We start from the raw sequence: 18,403 nt of genomic DNA, 5'->3' as shown, positions 1-18,403 counted from the left end.
AGCAGGCTCTGCACGGATGTCAAAGCGAGCGCTCTACTCGCTGTGCCACTTGACCGGCTATAAATGGAACAGTCGCCATGGACAATACATAAGTGGACATACGTAGATAAAAGACAACCAACCGCAGGTAGGCGGCACGGCCAGCTTTGCTCGGGAGGTGACCAAGATGGGAGAATTGCTAGAATGGAGGCAGAGGAAGTGAGAGACAGAGCAGGTTAGAGGGGAGGCAACATTATTAGCTAGCAGGCAGATGATAGGTAGCTTAAGAGGGTAACCCAGAGGTGAGGAGGTAGGCTTTTAGTTTGCTTTTGAACAGATCCATGTGGACTGTTTCTCGGATGCCCGGAGGAAGAGAATGTCATGCAAGTGGAGCAAGAAGAGAGAAAGAGCGGAAACGAGAGGAAGCACACAGAGGGTGAGGAGCCACAAGGGTAGTCGAGGAGGCAGAGCAGAGATTACGAGAAGGTCTATAGAGTTGGATAGAGGAGGATAGATACAGTGGTGCTTTACCATGGATAGATTTGTGTACCAGGAGAAGAAATTTAAATCGGGCCCTGTTTTGCATTATCAGCCATCCAGCCTGGTGACAGTACGAGGAGGTAGGTGTGAAGTGAGGGGGTACAAAGAGAGTCCTTGTAGCGAAGTTAATGATCTTGTTGAGAGGACAGAAAGCATAGATGGGGAGACCAAATAGGATGCTGGCACAGTAGTCCAGTTTAGAGAAGACAAAAGTGGTTAAGAGATGCTTGGTGATGTTTAAAGGAAGGTGTCTGATTTTCCTAATATTTAGGAGGTTGGGGTGAGCTGCTTTTCCAGTTATGGAGATGAAAGTAGAGAAGGTTTCTAGCTTAAGAAGGTATATGCAGAGGAAGCAATGGGAGAGAGCTTTTGGCAGGGAAGAGTACCACCTCTGTTTTTGATCGTTTAACATCAGAGTGTGCAAAGCCATCCAGTATTTAATGGCAAAGAGACAGTTGGAAATTTAAATGGAGAGATCAGAGGAGAGTTCAGGAAAAGAGAAGAAGCTTTTGGTGTCATCCACGAAGAGTTGGTACAAGAACCCAAAGCAGGAGATTAGTGCCCCAACAGCAGACGTGTAGAGTGTAAATAGGAGCAGACCCAAGACAGGGCCTTGGGGAACACCAACAGTTAGAGGTGAGAGGTGTTGTTGCTTCAAGAGACAGAGAATTGGCAAGGTACAAGATAGGATTAAATCCATGCAAGGGCTTGATCGCCAATTCCAAGAAGAAAGAGAGCATTAAGGAGTTCGGGGTGATCAACTGTGTCAAAGGCAGCAAACAGGTCAGGGAGAATTATGATAGAGGATAGGTTTGAGTGCTTATCAGAGGCAATGACGTTGTACACCTTTATGAGAGCAGTTTGCATGGTTCCATCTAATCATGTCCCCGCAAAACTGTCCCCTGACAAAAATGTTGCTGTTTTTTGCAGAGACATTATTACATTGACCATGCGGGGGACACCCCCGCAACCCCTCTTTTTATTTTTTTTAATGGTAGAAGGTAACATCCCTGCAACCCGTCCCCATTCATAATATCACCATATAGAATGTCGCCAATGGCTTTTCCGGCGACATTATGTATGGGGACATTATTACCTGATACTGTTTGCGTGACAGGAGCGGAAACCTGCTTGTAGTGTCTCTCGAAGGTTGTGGATATCTAAGAAATTGGTAAGACAGTTGAACACACGCTTTAGAGTAGTGTAGAAGGAGAGACACAGGGCAAAAGTTAGCCAGTAGGTTCATGTTAGCCCCTTGCTTTTTTACGAGAGGGATGACCGTGGCTGTTTTGAAAACAGAGGGAAAGCAATCAGAGTCGAAGGACCGGTTGAAGAGTTCAGTCAGGTGAGAGGCCACTGTAGGGGCAATAGGCTTGACTAGCCGAGGACCAAAAGGGTCTGATGGGGCACACGAGGAGTTAGCCTTCATCAGTAGAGATAGCACTTCTTTTGTATTAGGTGTTTAGTAAGCACCACCTGTAAGTCACAAGTATTCCGTTGGAGTACAGCTAGTAGGGAGATGATATTTGAGGGGCGACACAAATGTAGGGGATGGTGTTTGGTTATTTACCCACTCATTGGCTGCCCATGCCCAGGCTAATCCCTTTGGCCATTCCCGTCCACATCCTATCCTTCCCTGCCCAAAACTCATCCTCCTCGGATCTCTTTGACCTAATTCTATCAAAAAGTAACATCAAACATTGTGTAGTCTGCTTATAGTTAACGGCTTCATTTTACCTGTAAATGTGCTACTGGTGTATTATAAATGTCATAACCAAGTATGCTATCAGACACTTGATTTATATCTGTTCCTTGCACTGTCATCCTGTTAAAAGCATAATTTACAAGACCAAAAGTTGCGGCTTGTGCATAGGTATGAGATTAACATTTGCCAAGCACTCCTATATTATGCCCCCTATACAATGCTAACATACATTCCAAAACTATTGTATTTGCCAATGCTTGTGTTTTCATTCATTGCAGAATCCAAAAGGTAAAACCAACTTCCTAAACAGTTGATATGGATTGAACCCTGGATGTCTTGCGCTGATGAGTACAATAAAGTAAGCGTGGTTTCCCACATTTTTCACAAAAAGGTTTTAATTAGTACTTTAAGTTGGTCAGCCGATAGTACCCCTAATTCTTCACCAAAAAGTTCTGACATTGACAGTGAGCCTGAAAACACAATGCAAGCCCCTGCAACTACTGATCACACTAATATGAACAAACGTTCTTTTTTTATAGAACAAATCAAAAGACACAAGAAGGTGAACCGCCAACTGCCGATAAAGCACGTACATTTTTCATGTTTGGCCACTAAACCTACCATCCATCATTGCCCTGTATCTAGACCTCCTATGAGTAGTATTACACTAGAAAATCTGATACATACTCACTAATTGTTCTCACTAGACGATACTGAAACTGTTATCAAAGAGGATGTGATTGCGTATCTGGCTATAGATGAGGTAGCCATGAAAATACCAGAGCTTAAGAAAAAGTCAAAATGTATGCCAAATTTACAAAATGAAAACTATACAGATACTTCAAAAGGTAGTCATATTGGACCTACACCAACTCAAAGACAACAACAAGAGGGGGCAAATGCCAAGACACAACTTGAAACAAGAAATCCAAGCACTATGGAATATGCAAAAGGGCCTAGAGAAAATCATGAAAGAGGCCGACAAAGGTTGGAACATGGTTCTGATGAACAAAACAGTTAACAAAATGGCCATGAACCATTTAAACACAACTAGTTGCTATGTCACACTTAAGTCCATTCCAACAAAGAACATACTTATTGAGTACACTGCAACTATCAACCATTGGTTCAAAAAAGGTTTGCCAACCGATATCTTGGAGGTGCGCATCCTAGAATGCCAGTGCTGTGTTTCCTTCCTTAAGTATATACCACATACGAGGGAGTGCCTGAAGGAGACCTATCCTGGGTGGTATAGGTGGGATCGCATAATCCTTATTGAAATATATCACTAACATCATACAGAAAGAAGTCGCTAACATACCAACATACTTAAGGGACACCATGCACACCCTACAGATCTTTGACAGCATAACTTGGGAGCCTGACTTTATATTGATCACCTTGGATGTCAAAGCGCTCTGTACATCCATAGTCTCAGGAGGATAGGTCAGGGGCAACGTGCTTGCCTTGGAAGCAAGACGACACGGAGCAACACAGGTTCGTTCCCCGGGTCTGTGCTTAGAAACCTCTGATATTAAGCTCATTATAAATAACATATCATATCATATCATAGAGCAACAATTGCCCCAGACAGCATAGATTTAATGTTCCTAAGAAAATCGGCCTCATATTACAGTCACTTAGAAATGACAACACTTTTGTGATTTTCTTTAGCAAATAATGTTTTCCTAGTTAATGGAGACTACTGTCGCCAGATAAAAGGCGTGGCAATGGGTGCTAATTATGCACCATGCCTTGCAAACATCTTCATGCATCAATACGAAAGCACATATGCCCTTTCTAACAGAGAATTTTATTTTCGAACAATATCAAACACTGGCATCGATTTATTGGTGATATAATAATGGTCTGGCAAGGAATTCAGGAGAACCTTGAAACGTTTGTGACGTGTTTAAACACCAATCAGTTTGGTATTGAGCTCACCAGTAATTTTAGTGCCACAGAGATCCAATTTCTAGACATTATCTTTAAGGGTTTGTGATCATGGCCTAGTCACACAAAGCTAGAGAAAACCGACTGAAGTAAACTCTGTATTACACGCCTCGAGCTATCACAGAAGGTACGGTTATCAAAAACATACCGAAAGGCGAGTACATAAGAGCACGCAGAAACTGCAACAATCAAGAAGCATTTAGTAAAGAAAGCAAACTGCTCAACCAATGCTTTCAGAATCGGGGATATAAGAAACTAATTTTAGATCAGCAGAAACAGCAGCATGTAAACTAACAAGACAATTGTTGCTAATCCCTAAACATAAGACAACACCCAATGACACAATATTATTCTGATAGCTTTAAAATCCAAAGAATTGTAAAAAAGCATTAGTCATTACTTCTGATGGACAAAGATATTAAAACATATCTGACGGTCCATATTGAGCCCATCTTTCATGCTATCTAATCATAGCCCACAAGCAGACTGGCTTACGAAGGCCCGATTTGTGGGCTTTTCGTAGTGTGGGACCTGTTCAATGTGTGCATTTGCCATGAATGCACAGAATGTGCAATTAATGAACTGCAACCATTTCACCAACAATGAACACATACATTGTTGCAAGTACGTGATGTATGCCATTGTATATGTCTGTGAAAAGATTTATGTGGGAAGTACCATAAGGCTTCCCCTTGCTACAAACTGTCAAAAAGATCATCAGCTGAACAACAAAAAAGACGTCCTCTTTGTTGTACTACAGACACAGTCTCCTGTGGTACCAGAGGTGGCAACTGAGAACTAACATTGAGATGACTGGAAGCAAAACTAATCTTCTGGTGGCCGTCCTGTGCAAATGATCAGGTGATCACAATTAACGTAATAACTGCCCAGATACCATCTGAGCATATACATTGCCTATGTGAAGATATGCACTCAAGCAGGGACAAAGTCAGCATTTCATCCTTCCGAGGTCCATAAATGAGCACTACACACCGTGGGTAATAATAAGCAGCGCTCAGATGTCTGAGGGTTCATAGCGCTATATAAATATGAATTATTATTATTATAACCACTGCTGCCCTAGGTCCCCAGGGGCACGCATGTTATTATCTAAACCGATGTTATACTAATAGGTCATCCACTGACTGGAATGTTAAAATGATTACATACAGATTCATCCACCAAACGTGGGAAACGCCGAAATAGCCTTTATAAGGCTTCTTCCGTGCCTAGGCTGCCAGCATCCATTCTAAAATCAAGCAGAATATGCAATCATATATCAAATACTAAAACTTTGTTTTTCTTTCTCTCTCCCCTTCCCCCCTCCCTGTCTCTTTGACACAGGGCCAATTGCATCAAATCTGTATATTATGTCGATAAACCAACAATTTTTAATTCTATTTGTGACATCGATTGCAATGTATTCCAAATGGAATAAATGGCACACATGTTTAGTTTCTTGTTTGTTATTGTTTATTTTTACCACCCCCTTTATTTTTTGTGCATCTTATAAATCATGGTTTGGATTGTGACATAACAACCATAAATGCTTTTTTCTTTCCAATTTCCCCCAAAACGCTTTTGACATGTTATCTACTAACACATGTACTGATTCAGCCTTGAGAAAGACCTGCATGAGTTGAAACACATGTCCAGACATCATTGATGAGCACAGGAGTGCCATCCCTATCCGTGTCATTCGGGATTCTCCGAACCAGCATCGCAATTCACCCACCAACCATGGGAAGACTTGAAATTTCCTAGCCTTGAGAAAGACTTGTATGGGTTGAAACACATGTCGGCTGACCAACTTAAGCTACTAATTAAATCTTTTTATGAACATTTTGGGAAACCTTGCTTACCTTCTTGTAATCAGCAGCACAAAATATCTGGGGTTCAATTCTTACCAGTTAATACACGAGGTGTGGGTAACACCTCTCCCTCCCGTGATCTTGCTGCAAATCTCCACCGAAACATTGATATAATACACACCACAAATTTCATTCCCCAGTGCTGTGCCAGTTGATTCAGCCTCTAGTGCCTATTCCCACATCTTTTTGTAAATCTTCCTAAAAAGTTGCTCTTTATGATTGTAATTAGAAAAATAATTGAAATATAATGCTTATCTAATCCCAGTCGAAGTAAAACAAAAGTAAATTTAAAGTGACAAGCTACTTCCCTATACAGACAAGTCAAGGGTCATGTTAATCTGTCAAAGCATTTCTGTAGGCTGCAGTCAGTGCAAAGCATTGAGATAGTCCTCACTAAAATGGGATACAGGCAGCCTTTTAAGTTGGGTGGTCCATGTGCCTTTACACATGCCCGTGAGTGGAATTTATTCTAGCTTGTTAGGCGCTTATACAGCAAGTAAATTCTGTTTGAAGGCCCTCATAAGGCAACAGGGAGGGGACATGGGAATGAGACATTAAAATACATAATAAATCCAGTGGAGGTGGAAAAGGATGAACCTATTATGCCTTGTGAGTATTCAGAACGTGATATGATATGGCATTTATAACGTGCCTGTGCACAAGTGTTTCTAGGTGTGACAAGACAAGGAAGGGGAAACAGAGGGAGGACAAAAACAGCAATCTTGTGTCATTCAGAACGAGCCTGTGGAAGGGGAGAAGTGCCGAAGGGGGTGGCGGGAGAAGTGCAGGTACCTCATAAAGTGCAGCCAGCAGGTGACTCAAAAGTGCAGAGATAAGGGACTGTAGGGTTGCAGATACAGATCATAAGCGCTAGGTGGGCCCGGAGGCAGTGCGAGGGCAACTGGAAATGCAGGAACATGAGCCAGAGTTCAGAGGGTGACCAGTGCGCAGAGCAGTCAGGACATCAGCAAGAGAGAGGAAGAGAGAAAGCGGAAGCAAAAAGGAAGGTCTTGAGTTGCTTCCGGAACCGGAGGTGGTTCTCCTCAAGTTTGGGGGCAGGGAGGCTGTTCCAGAGGGAGGCCCCAGCCAAAGAGAGGGCTCTGCCTCCAACTCTATGCTTGGAAAAGCATCTGACCCTCGGAGAGTTGTAAGTGGATGAGCGAATAACTCGAGAAGGGAGATGTTTAGGAAGAGAGAATTGGAGGTAGTGCGGTACCATGCCCCAGAAAGCCTTGTGGACGATGTAAAGGGAGATACGATCCCTGGGCTTGAGGCCAAGGGCAGGTCTAGCAGTCCGTTCTGGATAAGTTGTAGAGATCGGAGTGTAGAGGCAGGCAGATCTAGAAAGAGGCTGTTGCAGTAGTCCAGCCTAGAGAGGACCAAAGCTCTGGAGACAGTGAGCTTCTGGCGGAAAGTGAGGAAAGGAAGAATACCTCTGATGTGCAGCTGATAATTTGACTTCTTAGAGACATCAGAGATGTGAGGAGAGAAGGAGAGGGTGGAGTCTAAGATGACACCAAGGTTCTTAGCCTCACAGGTTGTAGCAGGAAGAGGGCCCAGAGTGGGCGGCCAGCAAGAGAGAGAGGAAAGGAGGGAGCTGGTGTTCCGATGAGGATCTCAGTCTTACTGGCATTAATGCAGAGATTATTGGCGGCACACCATTCCTAAATTGCGGCCAGACAGTCTAGAATGAGAGATAGGCAAGAGGCGGCTGAGTGGAGCCTGAAAGAGAGCTGGGTGTCATCAGCATAACACTGAAAGTTGGAGCAGAAAGTAGCGATGCAGTGGGCATGAGGAGCCAGGTAATGGTTGAAAGGCCAGGGAGAAAGCTTAGACCCTTGGAGAACACCAGAGAGAGAGATAGAAGAGAGGAAAGACCCCAGTTGGACCCGAGAGTGTCGGTCAGTGAGAAAGGAGGTCAGCAAGGCCAGGACCTGGTCAGTGGTCTTCAGGAGAGCAGTTTCCTTGCTTATGGCAGATCTGAAGTCAGACTGGTGGTCGTGGAGACAACCAACATATTCAGTGTGCAGATTAAGCTGGGAGTGCAGAAGGCAGAGCGGGTAGGTGCTGGTGTGCCCATGCTCGTGCGTGAGCAACAGATGAAGTGCAAGGTATGGTAAGTGCGAGCCTCCAGGGCGGAGGGTGTGCATCGGCAAGTGCTGGAGATAGACAGAATCTGGGGGTGATTCAGTGTGGGAGGTCAGGGCCCCAAAGATGCATACGGGCCCTGGATACGAAATCAAGCAACTGTGAGATTAGCAGAGGAGAGAAGGGGGGGAAGGATGAAGTAAAAAGGAAGGTCTTAAGTAGTTTCCGGAATTGGAGGAAGTCCTGCTCAAGGCGCACAGGGAGGCTGTTCTATAGAAGGGAGCCAGCTGAGGAAAGCGATCAACCTCCTGCCCTCTGTTTAGCGAAACGCTTTAAACATAAAGCGTTGGTGCCAGAGGATCGCAGAGGTCTACAGAGAGAATATTTAGTAAGAGAGAGTTACAGATAGTGTGGTCCCAGGCCCCAGACAGCCTTGTGGATGATAGAGAGGTTGAATTGAATCCGTGAAGCAATCGGGAGCCAGTAAAGACTTTTTAGGGCAGGAGAGATGACTAGCTTGAGGCCAAGGATAAGTCTCGCTGCCCTATTCTGGATTAGCTGGAGGAGTGCAGAATGGAAGATGGAAGATTTAGGAGGAGACTATTGCAATAGTCAAGCCTAGAGAGAACCAGGGCTGGTGTAACATTCAGCTTATGGGGGAAGGTAGGTAAGAAAAGGTAGAATTCCTTTGAGAAGGAAGAGCTGGAAGTGTGACTTCTTGGCAATGTCCTGAGTGTGTGGGAGGAAGGCGAGAGAGGAGTCGAAGGTGACTCCCAAGGTTTCTGGCTTCAGAAGACAGAGCAGGGGGAGAGCCCATGGAGGAAGGCCGCGGTGAAGGGAAGAAGGCGGGAGCAGGGGTCCCAATGGGAAGGATCTCAGTTTTGCTGGCATTGATGCAGAGATCATTGGAAGTGCACCAGACCTGGATCGCAGATAGGCTGTCAAGGATGATGGAAGGTGCAAGAGGGTCAGCAGGAAGTTTTAAAAAGAGTTGTGTGTCATCTGCATAATACTGGAAGTTGGCAGATGAGGAGGGCCAGCTGAGTAAGGTAGATGAAGGGGAGAGGATAGAACCCTGGGGGACACCACAGGTGGAGAAGGACGTAGGAGAGAAGAAGCCTTTGTATAAGAATGGAGTGGGTCACTGCGTAAAAGGCAGAGAAGAGAACAAGTAGGATAAGGACAGCTGGGGAGTTGGAGTCCAGGGATGCAAGCAGTTCTTCAGAGGAGTTCAGAAGAGCAGTTTCCGTGCCTCTGGATGCTCGAAATCCAAATTGATGGTTGTGGAGACTGCCAACAAGTTAAACCTAAGACACATGGAGCAATTGTGTGAGAAGCTTGGTGCACAAAGCTGGAGAATAGGGCAAACTTGTACATGGATAGGCTGCTCAAGAAACTTGGGGCACATGAGCAGACAATGTGGGCCGCAAGGATAACTCGGGGGCAATGCGTTTGTCTTGGAAGCAAGACAATGCAGAGCAATACAGGTTCAATTCCCAGTACTGCGCGTTATAAAAGATTGATTAATTATGGTGAGGCAGAGCTAGAAGTGTAACAACAAGGACATGTGGAAAACTGGACCTGCCCTATTTGGGCTGGAGTAACATGTTTTGTGGGGTGGAGTGGCAGAGCAGATATAGAGGCAAGTAATTGGGATGGGCAAAAGAAGAAGAACATACTGGATTGTTTTGCATTTTGTTCTCTTCGGCCAGAACATATTTCAAATTACATATGACGACTATGAGAGTTTTAGGAGGGTTCCCCGTGCAAATTATAGAAACAGCCACCATGTCGGCTTCCTTTTCGTTCACAACACTAGTGTGACATTTTATATTGCTGTGCATGAGTTTGTAAGGGGCTGATAACGTGGCACCTCACGCCACCTTAACCATGTAACCTTAACCATGTAATGCATAAAAAAGTGACAACGGGCCCCTTTGCGCTTAAACAAATGTACAGCAGTTGTGTGAATGTAAAAACATATACATCAGTTAGCCATTTTCACCTTCACATTTAGGGGAAATGGAAGAAAAAATGGTAAACAAAATATATACTTTTTGTTTACCACTTGTGGAGGCGGTATTTCTGGAATACCGCTTGTGGTGGTCCAGAAATACCACCTGCACCAGTTGTAAACTCTGAATTGAGTGGATTTTCTGAAATACGACCGGCAGAGGGGTTAACTTCTTCAAGCTGTATTTAAAAAGTCCACCCAAATCTAAATGTCCCCCTGCGCCTTTATAGAGTCTGTTTCATCTTAAACAACATCCCAGAGTGACATACTCTTAAAAAGCAAACTGCTATTCAAAGGACCTTTAGAGCATGCACGTGGTACAAATCTTAGTAACAGAACATTTGAAGAAGACCCCCTCTCCCTCAATGAGTTGCTGTGTAAACTAATTTCCCAAGATGAAATAGCTAAGAATGGGATGCTTTATCTATTGGAAGGAAAGATGTTTTTATAATATAAAATAATCCGCCGCAAGGACAAGGGAACACAATCTACTTCTGGAGCGAAGATAGGCGTTTCAATGAAATAATGACGATTATATATTGTCGTTGTGTCAAATGAAATAAGGCGTCATTCTAAACTGTAATAGACGGCTGTGGCATAACAAGTTATTTCCTGCAGCTAGTCTAATTAAACATTTCAAATTTTATACAAACATTGAAAACCCAAACCTTGCTGTAGCTCAGTGTCTGTTTAAATAATTACATGTTGTTTTCGCCAGTTTTCTCCATCACAAATTACAGTGCAGTCACTGTGAACTGGGCGAACATCGCCTCGGAATGATGGCTCAGGGGCAATGTTCTCGCCTTGGAAACAAGACCACATGGAGCAACACAGGTTCGATCCCCGGTCCGTGCTTAGAAACCTCTCGGTATTAAGCGCGTTATAAATATCATATATTCCAAAGGGTGGAAAGGACCACCAAAGTAGCTCCACCAAGGCTTAAGCAGACATTTCCATTGGATGTCAGCAATGGTCATTAAAATATCAGTGTTTCTTGGTGTGAGACAGAAGGAAATCTGCTGTGGGGAGGTATAAAGGGGCTCAGCGAAACGATGGTACTAGCTACCCAATGCTCTGGTGTTGCAATAGGATTGGGTGAAATGTTGGAGTATGTCCGCCCCCCTCCCCATTTCTATGGGTCTGTATGGGGATTGGCCTGCTGAGCATTGTAAACCTAAACGTTGGTATTGGATTGGACAGTGTGTCAGTAGTTTTCTGACTTGCGATATAGTCTGTTATCTGAAGGAGGGCGTATGTAAATAAAGCTGGGGCAGAAGCAGATTTAGAAATAGTCCCTGGGGGTGGAGGGGAGGCTGATAGAGACAGCAAAAAAGACTACTCTTTCATGAGCAGGTTTTCTGAATAGACCCTTTGTAGGGTCTCCGCATGATTCATGCCAATACCTGATACACAGTGACTCATGGCTCATGTACTGATGCACTCAGTACATGGGCCATGAGTCAAGGTGGAGATTCTTCTGGTATCTGAGGTTCTAGTGAATAGGCATATAAATTGGGGGATGCATTTTGTGGGCTGACGCGGTTGGGTGAGAATCCCCAAGATGTATTATTGTGGGTGAGTTGCCCTGGCCTTCAATTTCTCTAGGAGTCACCTGCTACCTGCCACCAACGAGATCAAATCCCCTTGCGGTTAGACTTTCAATGTGATTGACAGTCAAAAGGCAGACTTCTACACATTGCAAAGGAACCACAAATAGTTTCCCCAAAGCCATGGTTTTCCTAATAGGGAGGCAAATTAACTTGGACCATGGGATGTGTCCAAGAGCTCAATGGTAGCTCGGGTCAAGACACCCTGTCTGGGGAGAGGTAGGAGTTTGCTTGAGTCCAAGTCGTTTTTACGTGGAGTTGGAGCAGAATGGGTTTCGTGTCTGTAGACGGACTACGTTTGAGGAGTTTATGAATACAATTTATATATGTCCCACCTTTTCACCTAATGAAGGTTCTGGATGGATGGTTACACCTCATTGAAGAGCTTGTGTGAGCTGTTGTGGAGATGCTCGGAGAGGTTAGAACACTGAGTACATGCGGAACCCCTAGAATGACGAGGCCCATTGCATGAATGGAGAGTTAATATCCTAGTCATTGATTGTATTATTGCCAAGGCCCTTACTGCTCTGCATTCCCCTGCCCCTGCTCTGGATAAGAAGGCCACCATTGAGCTGAGTTTGGAACCCCAACGTGGTGAAACCCAGATCTGAGGTATTGTGCCGTGAAACATTTTGATGTGCTTTAACCCCTTAGTGTGGATATTCATGCAATATTTGGCTAACTGGCTGAATTTTTGCAGGGGAGATTTATGGGGCATTGTGAATGTTATATGGGGGAGGACAAAGACGCTGAAAGACATAGCAATTCAACCAGCCCATGCTGCTAGGGACCCACGGATTACCGACAATCCTAGCAAAGATTTCCCATCATCTACCCTGAGAGACAACAGTACTATTGGCCTCCTTTTGTGCCATCTCGACAAAGGGCTGAGAGACTGCGAAAGACGGAACTGGTCCAAAATGGGATTACACATGAAAATGGGATGCAAAGCCAGATGCCTGCTTACCCCAGCCCTATTCATCGTGACGGAAGCTCGTAAAATCTGCCTTACCATATCGGAGTAGATTTCTGATTCGGGCCTTCCAGCAAATGTAGGATTGCGCCTGTTTGACTGAAAGTGGCTTACTTTAACGACGCAAAGTGGAGAAACACCGCTCCTTGTCTTTCGCCGCTTTGGCCAGTGGAAGCTTTATTTATTTGAGCTCAGTAAATGATTTTGACATTAGAACATTATATTAAGGTAATTATTTCCCTAGGTTGATAAATAAAATTCTTCCCAAACTTGAAGCACCCTCCTCCTCCTGTACGTTTATATTTTGAATGTTGAGGTGTCATTTTCTCAGTCTTTGTGGTTGGTGCCACGTAAAATGCTCTCTAGTTTGCTCTTGGTGGGAGATGTGGTTAAATGATTGTCATGTTTCACCCCTTTGCCGTTCGAACTTGTCGGCTGGGCTGAGGTAATGTCCAGCTTACCGGCATCCGACCTTGCCGCCGACTTCGCATCCATGTCCTTCTCGTCATGATTTGGATCCAAGCCTGTTGCTGAGTCTGCTACTTTCTTTGAGGTAGATGCTGCAACCTTAGGTTTAGAAAGTCCCTGCACCCAACCATGACCTAGGGCATCGTCAACAGTCAACCGCCGGTTCACATCGGGCTGCAGCATGTTGTAGATAAGATCTTTCACCTCTACCGACAAGTTCTTGGATCTGGGGAAATCGACACGGTGCTCTTTCTGTATCCTCAGCATGCGTTTGATGTTGCTGTCATCATAGGGCATTGTTCCACAGACCATGATGAACAAAATGACCCCAAGGCTCCATATATCACAGACCTTGGGTTGGTAGGCCACACCCTGAAGCACCTCAGGGGCCGCATAGGCCGCTGAGCCACAAAACGTCTTACTCAGGTGGATCTTCCCATTCTCGTCATGTTGACACCGCTTGGCAAAGCCAAAGTCAGAGACCTTGATGTTGAACTCTTTGTCTAGGAGGAGGTTCTCACACTTAAGGTCCCGGTGAACAATGTCCATATCATGGCAGTACTTGATAGCAGAGGCCAGCTGTTGAAACATTTTGCGAGATAGCTCCTCTGGCAGACTTCCTCTGGACTTAATGAACTCAAGGAGATCGCCTTGCACCCCCAGCTCCATGACAATATAGACCTTCCCATCTGATGTTTCAAAAATCTCGTAAGTCCTGATGATAGAGCGATGGTTCACGACTGACAAAATCTCCATTTCCCGGGGCAGAAATTTTTCCAAGAAATCTGCTGGAGCCTTTTTTCGGTCTACGATCTTAACTGCTACGTTCATTTTGAGCCGGTCAGAGTAGGCAGATTTGACTTTGGCATAAGATCCCTCGCCGAGATTTATTCCCAAGGTATAGCCTTTTTTTTTCAGAACAACAGCATCATCCATGATGCTGAGGCCAACAAGCCGATGGGTGGCCTTCACTTGGGCCCACCTGATGCCTACATAACATCAGCATATGGTGTTGAGGCCTATCACAGAGCTGAGGACAAGCTCTGTAAGCAGTTGCCTGAAATCCAAGTTCTTCCTTTTCTGGAGCTGTGGATGCAAAAGGTTCCATTCATGATGTCAGAAGGTGATGTCATAAAGATTGGTCTTCAGAGCAGGCACTGCAGATGAATGAAGTTTAGAACCCTCCCCTGATCAATGCTGTTTTGTGCTCATGTTTGATTTGTCTTTTGTTTGCAAATTCTCCAATGTAGCACCTTTTATTTGATTTTTTTCAATTCCAACTGTACCTGATGCACTATGTAGGTGTAGGTGAGAAGGTATATCCTGATTATATCATGTGATGTGAATGGGTTTTGCCTGACTATACCCAATTTAAAACACGCAGCCAAATATAGTATGGCCATCAATGTAATATTTTTGTATGTAGTTCCTCACTTTTAAATGTAAATATTACATGTTATAGTATGGCATGTCATATTATTTGGTGTGCATATTACTATCATAGCATCTCCTCACTAAACCTTCCTATGGATTTGTCCTGGCTGCAGGTGGTATTTATTGAGTAAAAACTAGATCTTTTTTTTTCCTAAATCTGTGTCCTTGCATGTCTGTATTTAAATAGGTTGCTTGTTTACAGCTTCAGAGTACCTTTTCAAAGCACTACGTGATAAGAAAAAGGTGAGAAATCAGGGGGGTGACAATGTAAGGAGACAGTAGCAGCTGGTGAATTATTAAATTGGTATGGTGTAAATACTTCCCCCGAGGTATAGCAAATGGCCAAGCCCAAACCCCAAGACATTCTTTCTTGAATAAAGTGTCTAAAATGTTCATACTCATACGTCCGGTCCCCTTTCCTCCATCCTTGTGGGCGTCCCCCAACATAGAGACAATACCGGAACCTTTGGCAGCGAAGAATTGAGCTTCCCTTTAAATTTAATATAATGCGTGGGGGGCCTCTGCAGCGCCTCACCTCAGTCCCTTTCTCGCACAGACGGTGTGGGACTGCAGCCAGCTTTGAGACTGTTTAGCTTTCCACTTCTCCCTGTTTTTTTTCAATCTTATACCATTGGGTCTGGTGCGCATTAAAAATGAATAAACAAACAAACAAACAAACAAATATGTAACTTCTCTTTGGTGCCTCACCTCTCCTGGCGGTTGTTGGCCACAGGAGGATTCACAAGTTGTGGCTTATGCGACTGCTCGTTCCTGGTCTCGGACCCCCATGCACTCTGTCTTGAGTGTTTGGGGCCCGACCACCGCTGGGATGCATGTTCGGCATTCAAGCACCTGATCACAGGGCATTGAAAAATCAGTTGTCGTGGTGGAGGGAGATCTTCCATACTTCTCCTCCCCTCTCCACCTTAAGGACTTTGTCTCCAGGACCTCTCCTCAAGACAAGGTAGGCTCTCTGTTCAGCACGGCTCCACTGCATGGCAACTCCTTCCCTGGGGTTTCCACGGATCAGGGTTCCTCAAATTCAGGTTCTGGCAGGCCCGAAGCAAGCCTCTAAGGCTACTGCCCCCAAGTCAAGGGGCCCGGGGGCTCTTCCGGGCGCTCCGGGGACAGATCTGAGGCCGTCCTGGCTCCCAAACTGAGTGGCTTAAGGGCCCTAACATGGTGTCCTCGGAAGGGCGATCCACTTCGTCCTCTTCTTCTACCTCAGGGGTTAAGGGATTGTCGAAGTGCCACCTCCAAGAGTCTGTCCTCGGAACAATCCAACGCGTCTAACTGCACAGGTGCAGGGGGCGTCCAGCCTACCGGAGCTCGCTCTGAGGCCGTGAGTAAGGGCATTATAACTACCGGCTCTCTATCTGAGGGCTCAGTGCCTACCAGAGGGATCTCTGAGGTCAACGCCTCTGCTTTGGGTGCAAGACCCAAGCTGTATCTCCCGTGCCTGAGGCCTCTCTTGGCTCAGGGCCTCTGCGCCCTCCCACCCAGGGCATGGCGCAGGGCTTCAAAATGGCGTGGAGTCTCCCCTGCATTAAAAAAAAAGTAGAAAAAGTAAAAAGAAGATTTCGTTTTTCGGTGAAATGGATTCAGTGAAATCTCTATTAGGAGAAATATATTTAAAGAAATCACATACATCCGGTCCAGGCCCTAACAGTTGTTCTGACCCCTCCAACTCCTCCTGTACCACCAGCACCTCCCCCTCAACAGCCGTTGGACCTGTCTGCGGCTCCGTACCTAGGGGGACCCTGCTGGCACCTGTGTCCCATAGCCCCGATTCCCCTCGGTGACAAAGGGGGGGGATGATGATGCCCAGGACAATGAACCCTTGGCATCTGTTAAGGCCTTTCATGACCGCCTTCAGGGCCCGGCAGATTTCTGTAGTCTCTCTCTGCCTGAGGATGCTCCCCAGCAGTCCGGAGTGCTAGCAGAGGTCTTGGAGAAGCACACCACGATCCGATCTGGCATCCCTCTCGAGAAGGATGTTCTACAGATGGCGCGAAAGGTCTGGGAGAAGCCCAGGGCCAATGTCCAGATGAACAAGAAGTTAGACAGCAGGTTTAGGCTGATGGACGGGGAGCCAATCCTCCTCGCCTCCCACCCACAGTCGCATTCCTCAGTGTTGGCTGTGGCCTCCTTGTATTCTAAACCATCGTCGTCTTCCTCCACGGGAGCAACCTCCAGCTGCCTCTCCGAGGAGGATAAAGTCCTTAAGCCTTTCAGAAAGTGCTGTTATTCCATCTCAGGACTGCATCTGCCACAGGCCAACACAGATGCCCTCTTGGCCGTGGCTAACCAGAAGGTGTAGCGGAAGTTCAGGGAATTTCTACCTGACCTCCATACCTGACAAGCAAGCATCTTTCAAGGCCGGGCTGCCGTATGCCCGGACCGACATATGCATGGGCCATTGCGCAGGACCTCATGGAGTCTTCGGTCACCCACATAGACACAGACAGCAGAGGGCTGGGGTCGAGATGAGAAGGACGGTGTGGATGCACGCCACTAAGTTTTCATCTGACGTGCAGGAACGGATCCTGGATCTGCCCTTTGAGGGCGTGGATCCTTTTCATCCATCACCCAAAGATGAGTTAACAAAGAAGAAAACCTCCACTCAAACCGCCAAGTTTTTGGCCATCCTGATGAAACCAGGTCAGAAATCCTTCCCTCAGTCCTAGGGCAGGACTGAGTTCAAGCCATGTGCATTCTCTGGCTTCAAGGGGTTCTGGGACTGCGGTACACGGAGGACTGACAGGTTGCCGACCGACAACAGGAAGAAGCAGCAATGAACGTCGCACAGGTTTTTCCGCTTCCCCTCCTCTGGCCCCGCCTCTGACATCAAGAAGCAGTGATGTCAAGGTTGGGGAATAAAACTTGCCTGTGGAGGGCCATTTGGCTCTGTTCCAGGACTCCTGGAAGCGTCTTTTCAGCAACTCATGGCTTCAGTCTTCCTCTTCCTTTGCCTCCACCATCCTCTCCTCCTCTTCGTCAGATTAGGTCCCCGGCTCTTTTACGGGAGGTCCTCTCGCTCTTGCAGATGCAGGCGATAGAACCGGTTTCTTTTGCAGACAGGGGTTCCGGGTACTACTCCAGGATTTTTGCGGTAGAACAAACAGGATGGCCTGTGGGTGGTCCTGGACCTGTCATTTCTAAATCTGTCTTTACCGCTGGAACGCTTTAAGACGATTACTCCCATTCCCATAGCCCAGTCTCTGTGTGCAGGGGACTGGATATGTTCCCTGGACCTCAAGGATGCGTACCTACATGATCCCATCTACCAACCGCATCGGATGTTTCTGCGGTTCACGATTATGTTGTACCACTTTCAGTAGAGGTGCTGCCATTCGGCCTGAACTCGGCATCCTTGTGTCTTCACAAAGTTGATGAACGCAGTGGCAGGTTTCCTAAACTTGGAGAGCCATCATCTGTACCCTTATTTGGATGACTGGCTGCTGAAGGCGGATTTCCTTCATCAGCTGGGGTTCTCCCTCAACCAGAGGAAGTCACAGCTATGCCCCTCTCAGGAACTGGTCTTCCTAGGGGTGCGTTGGACCACTACCTTTCAGTGGGTGTTTCATACGCCTGAGAGGCCTCTGTCCCTCTGCAAGGTGATGGGGCACTTTCTGGCCAACACGACCACCTGGCATGGTGGTTCCAGCACATTCTGGGGCAGATGGCCTCCTGCGTGTTTACTGTACAGTACGCTCTCATCCTCAAGATGAGGTGCCTTCAGCTCCAACTGGGTCTCAGTCGCACAGGATC

At 46.0% G+C, this 18,403-nt stretch overlaps 1 protein-coding gene across 2 annotated transcripts in view; it reads right to left on the bottom strand.

Annotated features, from left to right (window-relative positions):
- The window catches only part of TSSK2 (testis specific serine kinase 2), an 81,326-nt gene extending 67,046 nt beyond the window's left edge, over positions 1-14,280 (bottom strand). For both annotated transcript variants that reach the window (XM_069619941.1, XM_069619942.1), the window contains exon 1: positions 13,192-14,280. In XM_069619941.1, the coding sequence (XP_069476042.1) occupies positions 13,192-14,134 (943 nt within the window). In that variant the 5' untranslated portion in view covers positions 14,135-14,280. The remainder of the gene's footprint in view (positions 1-13,191) is intronic.
- Positions 14,281-18,403: the final 4,123 nt, after the last annotated feature.

This window comes from Ambystoma mexicanum, chromosome 10 (assembly GCF_040938575.1).
Source record: "Ambystoma mexicanum isolate Mex_15411 chromosome 10, UKY_AmexF1_1, whole genome shotgun sequence".
NCBI classification, from domain to species: domain Eukaryota; kingdom Metazoa; phylum Chordata; class Amphibia; order Caudata; family Ambystomatidae; genus Ambystoma; species Ambystoma mexicanum.
This window is presented reverse-complemented; position numbering and strand designations above follow the sequence as displayed.